The sequence below is a fragment of the Nansenia antarctica genome, assembly GCF_963989245.1.
Source record: "Nansenia antarctica genome assembly, chromosome: 14".
NCBI lineage: Eukaryota > Metazoa > Chordata > Actinopteri > Argentiniformes > Microstomatidae > Nansenia > Nansenia antarctica.
Genome location: NC_137684.1, coordinates 21,260,658 through 21,269,443, shown reverse-complemented (window position 1 = coordinate 21,269,443; position 8,786 = coordinate 21,260,658). Strand labels below are relative to the sequence as shown.

Sequence of the window (8,786 nt, the reverse complement as noted above, 5' to 3'; positions counted from 1 at the left end):
GCAATATAGCTGCGGTTCTTCAATTTGTGTTCATGTATACACCTGTGACTTGAAGTGCTTTTGCATGTTTAGCAGAATGTGTCAGTGGTAGTAATATAGCCATGTAGCAACTATGTAGAGCTCCTCCACTAACTTCCGTCCAGTCTGCTTGCTTCCACCTGTTATCAATGTAAAATAATTGTCCCAGAAAATGTGTACTTGGTTTACAAGGGAATGATGTGCCAATTTGACTGAAATGCAGTCACACAGTTGTGTGAATTTGTTTTATTTTTTACATGTTAAAATGACAAACTTTGTTTTTATATAAATAGCACTGTTTTAGCTCTTACAATATGTTGAGATTACTGAAACTGGAATTAGCCTAACTATATAATTCCTAATTCATCCTTTAGGGGGTGGTTTTATTCTGGATTAGTCAAGGGCCATGCAGGCTTCAGTCATCTCCCTCATTTCATGCAGCACCTTCTGTTGGTCTTTTACATTTTACATATACATTACATTACATATTCAGGTGGATGTTACACTGCAGAATGTTCTGATAGAAATGTATTGTGTAGAACAGGTATGAATGTAGATGAGGGAATCATCTCCCCTCTATGAATTACATCTCCATCCACAATGTTGTACCACACTAAATATACCCCACATGTAAACATGTCAGCTGTAAGGTGTTTGTGGAGATGGAGGCGATAAAGGGAACAAGAATGTTGTGAGATGGTTTGGGTTGAGTGACAGTGAGAGGAGTAAGGTGCTGAATAGGGTCTCTTGAGGATAGGGCGTGGGATGAATTAACAGAAGGGTTAGTTATCTAACATGAGGTACGCTGTGTGTTAAGAGGGGAGAAAAATCACTGAACAGCTTAGTGGGGAAGGAAACAAGGCTGTATGTGATGTAAAAAGACTAGACATTGAAAATCAATAAAGAACAGTGCTTTGGATCTTAAGTACAAATCGTTTTTATTTCCAATGCGTGTATACTTAGCATTACTAATCCCACATTACATTAAAATACATTACTGAAATACATGGGCATTTGCAACAATAATGTTGCATGAATACAACACACATTATGTGCTAGAATTGATTGCCAGCTTACGCATGCAGTACCCTGCATAAGCATTAATGGACAGTGAAGGTTTTCTTTTGGCTCCATACCACAAAAGTTTGGATTTTAAGTCAATTAACACTTAGTATCCGGTTAAAGTACAGATTGTCAGCTTTTATTTGAGTGTATTTGTATACTGGTTTCATCATTTATAAACAATACTTTTTATACAGCGTCCCCTTATTTCAGGGCAACAAAAGTATCTGCATGGCTTTCTGGTTAGTCAGATGTCTTCTGTTCCATGTTGTGCAGCCATAACACTGCATCCTAATTGCCCGTGAGTGAAAAAGATCCTACGTCAAACGGCTCTGCGACTGTCAAGCGCGTTAACGGATGGTTGTGTTTCAAAATGCTGATCTGATGATGGATCATATCAGGACAGTCTCTGTATTTTACAGCACGTTGACGCACGTGATTAAGTATATTAGGATGTGGTGTGGGTGCTGTAGTCGCAGAGGGAATCTTGGTAGGAATTTTGATAATCTCTTTCACAGCTGTATCTGATTTAACAAGAGACCAGGTTATGGTCATCCCACTCTGAACCTTGCCCTCTCGATCCCATCCCATCCCCTCCCCTTTTCCAATCCATTTCCTCTGACATCCTTCCTTACCTTACCACCGTAATCAACTCCTCCTTATCCACAGGATCTGTCCCGGCTGTCTTCAAAATAGCCAGAGTCAAGCCTCTCCTCAAGAAACCTACCCTTGACCCTTCCTCTGTCCACAACTACAGACGGTATCCCTTCTCTCCTTCCCTTCCAAAACCCTTGAACATGCTGCATCTAAACAACTGACTGACTATTTCCGGAAGATGGAACATCTGGACCTCCACCAATCGGGCTTCAAGGCTGGACACTCTACTGAGACTGTTCTCCTTGCTGTCACGGAGGCCCTCCACTCTAGTCAAGCTTCTTCCCTCTCCTCTGTTCTTATCCTCCTGGACTTGTCCACGGCCTTTGACACAGTCAACCACCAGATCCTTCTCTCCATCCTCTCAGAACTGGGCATCTCTGGCACCGCACACTCCTGGTTTGCTTCCTACCTCGCGGGTCGCTCCTACCAGGTGACTTGGAGAGAACCACGAACCCTCACCACTGGGGTACCCCAGGGCTCTGTCCTAGGGCCTCTACTGTTCTCCCTCTATACCAAGACTCTTGGCTCAGTAATCTCCTCACATGGGTTCTCTTACCACAGCTATGCAGATGACACTCAACTCTTCCTGTCCTTCCCCTCCTCTGACCTACATGTGGCACGTGTCTCTGCATGTCTCACTGACATCTCTACATGGATGTCGGCCCACCATCTCAAACTCAACCTTAACAAGATTGAGCTACTCTTCATCCCTGGGAAAGATTGCCCTCTCCAAGACTGGACTTAACATAGCAGTCAATCAGTGAAGAAACCACTCTAAGACCGTTCAGTGATAGTCCTGTTATTAGAATCACTGTTCAGTAATATTTTATATACACATTATTCAAAATAAAGTATTTCAATATTTACAAATAATTACAGTACACTTCTACAAGATTACTTAAAACATTCAGAATTCTGAAATATTTCAGTCTGACCTGGTGATTCGTGTGGCTGAATCATTGGACATACAACTTTCTCTACACATTTTCTACTACTTGATGAACAGTCTACAGCCATATTCTGAAAGTCTATGTACCAAAAACAAGTCCCAGCTGATGATAAATCTGATGTTTTGCCGGCTATTTGCCACATCCTGTCATTTGACTTACTGGTAGTCACACTTGGTTGCAAAACTGAAAGCAGTTCTTACATGACAATAGAGATCTGCTGAAAAAAAGCCAGTTATTCCAAAGTCAAGTCCAAGCCATACTGTAGCATAATGTAGACTTACACATCTGGCTTCCTCTGAATGTAATGAATGTTTTTCCTGTGAATGTAAAAGCATTATCTCCAAGTGATCCTCAAATGTGAAGTGGAGGGCTTGTTAGAAGTAGGACAGCTCCACCGCTGGAGGTGGCATGTAGGAGAGGTAGCTGATGATGCGATTGGGTAACTCCAGTTTGGACAGAACCTCCAGAGATCTTCTGCCTAACGCCATTCTCAGAGCCACCCTGATTATTTGTTGTAGACTGAGGGGTGTACCTGAGAAAGAAAGAAAACTGACTGATGAGCTGGATATCAAAAATATTCTGTGTATGTAAACAACTGCATTTTTCTATAGATGGGCTAATCCCATTTTTTCTACCCATGAAAGGATGTGTTGTATGAATAAACTCACTTTCATAGAAATCTAGGCAGAGATTTGAGGGGGACCCTTGACTGGTGTAGTGGATAGGCTTTTTGCCGAGGTTATCCTTGGCATACACATTCCCTCCAAACTCCACCAGCAGATCAATCAGGTCAACATTTTTCACTTTAGCTGCGTGATGTAGTGCCGTCTCATGTAGCTTGGCAGCCATCACATTTGCACCTTGAGAGGTTGAAAAGTTTGTGTGGATGAGAAGATCAGTAGTTGAACACAACATCATTTGAGAATGTATACCTGCATCAAGATGTTTTATTTTATTTTATAGTACTTAGGTAAAGTCAATGCAATAGTTTCTTAAAGAGAAAGGGGCCCACCTGCATTTAGGAGCAACTTGACGCAGTCAAAGTGTTGTCTGCCACATGCTACATGTAGCGGCGTCCCAAAGTGACAGTCATGGGCCTCAATGAGAGCCCCCTCATCAATCATGACCTGAACGCAATCTGAATTACCTATTAATCACACACAAACACACAGTCAGTCACTGTTCAAGACACTTTGAAGGCTTGAGTGAATTATCCCGATGGCATGCGTGTCTTTATGTTGTGTGAAGTACTCAAGACTGCTGCCCCCCCCCCCTACATGATGAGGTTGTAATCAGAACAAGACAATGTGACATACCTCCCATGCAGGCCTCGTGGAGGGGTGAGAAGGTAAACAGTGGAGGGTTGACTTTGGCCCCGTATTCTATAAGCAGTTTCACACACTCAAAGCTTCCAGCAGCACAAGCATCACAGAGTGGAGTACTACCATCAATGTTACGTGCATCCACCTGTGTCTCTCTCACACACACACACACACACACACACACACACACACACACACACACACACACCATGAACATGAACAATGCAGCTGCACACCAGTTAAAAATGCCAGATAGCTCTGCATGATACATTCTATAATATTTGTTTAAATGTTTATCAAACACAATTCAAACATCCTCAGTCTCTCACACAGAAATAATGAAAGCAGCACACTGGCGTTCTGTAGCTCTCACACCTGTGCACCAGCGTCCAGGAGCAGTCTGACGCACTGGGTCTGGCCCTGAATGCAGGCCTCGTGGAGGGGGGTTATGGAGTTGTCAGCTACCATGTTGACCGCTGCCCCGCCCTGGATGAGCTGCTGCAGCTGAAGCGCCCTGCCCTTAGCCGCCGCCTTGTGTACTTCTGAACGGTCTGTCCAGAACCCCAGACCGTGAGCTGCAGGCAGGGGCAGTGTGAGAAAGACTTCCTACACATAGGCTTAATAATGTGGTCATGGGGCCTAATGAAATTATTCTGGTCTCTGCCATTCGCAACTGGTCAATTTCCCAGGGATGTCATTCTACAAAAAGGTGGCTTTCCTGTCTCAACCTTAACTACCATGAAAAACACTTAAAAGATACTGGAATTTCGGTACCAATGCCGATTTATGGGGGGCAGAATTCACAGACAACCGATACATCTCCTGCTGATATACAGTCCATTTTTGGACTGTGTGAAATGATATCAGATTTGGCTTTTTTTCTCTGCTTTTTTGAGTTGTTGCAATGCAAACAAAAGAAATAAACATGTGAATACCAAAGCATTTGTAATTGCAACAATTTTCAGGGAAGTGGTGCATTATCTGACAGAAGTGCCAACAGACTGTATATTAGATAGCCTACTCCTATTTAGTTTTCATAACAATGGCAAACAGATGCTCATAATGCTGATGAGGCAAAAATCCATATCTCAAAAATGACCGGAAATGATCTCCATTGATAAATAAGTGAGTAACATTTTCTTATGTTGTCACAACCCCCCCCCCCCCCCCCCCCACACACACACACACTGTTTTTTTTGCAAATATTCTGTCATATCCTTTCAGGGGATAACACTATCTTAATGAAACTTTGATATAACTTAAAGTAGTCAGTGTGCTGCTAGAATAACAGTATAGATGTATTGTCCATTGAAAATTACTCAGTACACAGCTGTTAATGTCTAAACAGCTGGCAACAAAAGTGAGTACACCCCATAGTGAACATGTCTAAATTGTGACCGTGGCTGAGTAATGTCCCAGCCCCTGTCCCAGCCCCTGCCTCTCGGCGCCCCCTCGATGCTCTTAACTGAGTGTCCCGCGGGGTCCGACTCCGAAGCGTTTACTTTGAAAAAATTTGAGTGTTCAAAGCAGGCCCGGTCGCCTGAATACACACAAACTCACCAATCTCTCCAAATAGCGACGGTCGAGTTCGAGTAATCTCCATTTAATATTGTGTCCTCTCGACTTGTCCCCGAGAATAAGGTGATGACTTTTAAGACGCAAAGATTACCAGGGTAACTAGCTACGCGAATTGTGGGTAAAGTAGTTTTTATCCGTTAGAGTGATTTACGCAGTCAATGGACGCGTTCCAGCCCCACTAATTGTTGAACTAATTGTTCAGGTCCAATGCACACTACCCCAACATCACCTGACACCCTGTCATTATCCCTATGACACTTGTCTGATATCAAAGACTTGAGTACATTTGTGTGATTTGATCCTAGTTAAATTGTTACGTAACTGTTGAAAGAATCGGTTTTGAATGCACTGTAAAACACGCTTCTTATTATAGGCCAATGCACCCTTCTACATCACCTGACCACCAGCTACAGTACATGTCACGAGATGAAAATGGGACTAATCAGGGGAGGTTCGCGGGCAATGTTTATGGGCACAGCTGCCCTGGGTTTTGCTGATTGACTGCACTAACGAGCGGATTGGCTGCTGCGCCCTTTAAAAACCCTGGAGTTTAGAAGAGAAGCAGGGGAGACATGATGGGGGTACTACATGACTGATACTACATGACTGATACTACATGACTGATACTACATGACTGATACTACATGACTGATACTACATGACTGATACTACATGACTGATACTACATGACTGATACTACATGACTGATACTACATGACTGATACTACATGACTGATACTACTGTTACCACTGATACTATATATTATTATTATTTTTTGTTTTGTTTTGTTTTGTCTGTCTTACATGTAACGATGAATTGAGAATCAAGGACCCCAATTGAAATAAGCCAGTGGCTTTCTTGGGTTTTTATCCTGTTAGTTGACCTTGTATGTAATATGTACTTTCATGTACCTACTTCTGCAAATCTTCTAATAAAGTTTTCAATCAATCAATCAAAACTGTTACCTATGATACTACTGTTACCACTGATACTACTGTTACCTATGATACTACTGTTACCTATGATACTACTGTTACCTATGATACTACTGTTACCTATGATACTACTGATCATTTATGTATATCAAAGATATTGCAGTAGTGGAGTGCCTGTGTGGCGGATTGACTGCCTGGTCGAGTGGTGGCCGCCGACGGCGGACTATTCGGTGGAGCCGAGCCGACGGTGGTTGCTGACGGGGGACTAGCCGAGCCGAGGACCAGGACTAGCCGAGCCGACGGTGGTTGCTGACGGGGGGACTCTACTGGGAAATCGCTGGGGAAAATCACTCTACTGCCGAGTCGCTCTGGATACCGGTGAGCTTGGGGATTCTCGGAGGCGGAGCCCCGCCGACGTCACGACGACAGGCCTCGTTTCAACTCAGGCAAATAGAGACTCTTTGTTTATTTCTTTGGTTTTGATTTTTGTGGGGTAGCGCTGAGGAGGAGAGCCTACCCCACGCACCTGAACTCTGTTTGTCTGTCATGTGCGCCTTCCCTCAAACCCTCTCCACCTACTGTATTAATGACAATAAAGACCATTCATTCATTCATTCAACTCCATCATCAAGTTTGCTGATGACACCACTGGGGTTGGTCTGATCACTAACAACGATGAGACAGGGAAGAGGTAAGAGAAAATAACCTCTCCTTCAACATCAGCAAAACTAATGCGGGGTACACACATAAGGATTTTTTGGCCGGTTTTGGCCCGATTTTCGGATGGATTTTAACATTTTCCAATAACAAAATCCTGTGGTGTGAGGTGTGTTAAGAGTCACTTCTCTTCAACTGTGCAATCAACTCTCCCGGCAGCGTATCGACTTTTCCATACTCCAAACATACGCTCGACCATCCATCTAGTACGGATATGAGCTCTGTTGTACCTTTGCTGCTCAGCTGTTGTGGGATTTAGATGTGGTGTGAATAAATAGTTACTCTGACCATATCCACTATCACCAAGTAGTAGTCCACTATGTTGTCCTCTCTCAAATTGTGCACACAATGAAGAGTTGAGAAAAATCCTTGAATCATGGGTTGCACCTTTCCAACGGGCAACAATGTTTGAAAACTCCAAATTAGGAGTGCATACACCCTGAACATTGATTGAAAACCAGTTCTTACGATTCCTGTATTCCTCTGCATCAGGAGTTGATGGACACTTGATGGGAACATGACATCCGTCTATACAGCCAATCACTCCTGGGAAGTGCCCATATTCATAGAATTGCACTTTATAGTTGGCTTGCCCAGCAGCATCAGGGAACTTGATGTAAAGACTCCTCAGTTCACAAATGGCACTGCAGACTACTACATACAGTTGGTTCACTGACACCACACAAATCACCAGTTTCACGATGAAAGATTCCACATGCCAAGAACCTCAAAGTGATCAGAACTTGCAGTTGATTGGACACAGGCCCTCCTCTTTGAGACAGAGAGGAAAGTCTAGGCTCAAGCAAAGTAATTATCTCCAATGCATTTTCCTTGTACATACGAAAGCGGTCTCGAAAAGTTATTTCATCAAACTGATTCAATGGATCACTCCTATCCAGCAGTATTCGTCTGGCTGGCCTTTGTCGTGCATGTTGGTCCTCATTTAGATATTCCAAATAGTCCATGCTCCCAAACAATCCAAGCTCAGTTTCACAAACAGTAGCCTAGCCTACTAAGCAGGAGTTAAACCTGCCTCCATGGCAGATTAGTTTAAGCTTCAATTCAGTCCAATTTAGTCCTGGAGTAGCTCTAATCCTCAATTTTGCAATCAGCTTTGTTTAATCCAGAACAGGCTTAATCCACGACTATTTTAAGCTACGTCTGTGCAAGTGAATTTCAGTTAAGCCAGCTCAAACAGCATTTTAGTCTGGGACTAGGCTTAAGCCTTGTCTCCGAAACCGGCCCCATATGTTTAATGCCAAAGCAGGATCCAATCATCTGGGTCAAAGTCAAATGTCCATAAAACCACAATATTTAATGCAATCCCATAACAGGTAATCATATAAAAGCATTATGATAACTGTCTGTATGATATAAAAAGACAAGCCTAGCAGAGAATCAGAATTTCTTATCAGAACAGAGTGTTGTAATAAAATGTTCTCAAACCCCAAGGCTGTCAGACAAAAGGATACAAAGATGTATGAGATTAGAGAGAACATGCAGTACTGGTTATAACTGTGTGCATTTGTCATTTGAATTCAAGGAC

The 8,786-nt window shown here is 43.0% G+C and overlaps 1 protein-coding gene and 1 pseudogene across 2 annotated transcripts; both read right to left on the bottom strand.

Moving 5' to 3' along the window:
• Window positions 1-3,061: 3,061 nt before the first annotated feature.
• On the bottom strand, window positions 3,062-5,612 carry asb13b (ankyrin repeat and SOCS box containing 13b; the record flags this gene model as incomplete). The annotated part of the gene is made up of 6 exons (XM_080544694.1): window positions 3,062-3,219; window positions 3,356-3,547; window positions 3,700-3,834; window positions 4,004-4,154; window positions 4,385-4,584; window positions 5,570-5,612. The coding sequence occupies 6 exons, from the start codon at window positions 5,610-5,612 to the stop codon at window positions 3,062-3,064; spliced, it is 879 nt and encodes a 292-aa protein (XP_080400820.1).
• Window positions 5,613-7,361: 1,749 nt separating this feature from the next.
• Window positions 7,362-8,205, bottom strand: LOC308169962 (putative nuclease HARBI1; annotated as a pseudogene). The gene has a single exon. The product of its transcript is annotated as a putative nuclease HARBI1 (transcript).
• Window positions 8,206-8,786: the final 581 nt, after the last annotated feature.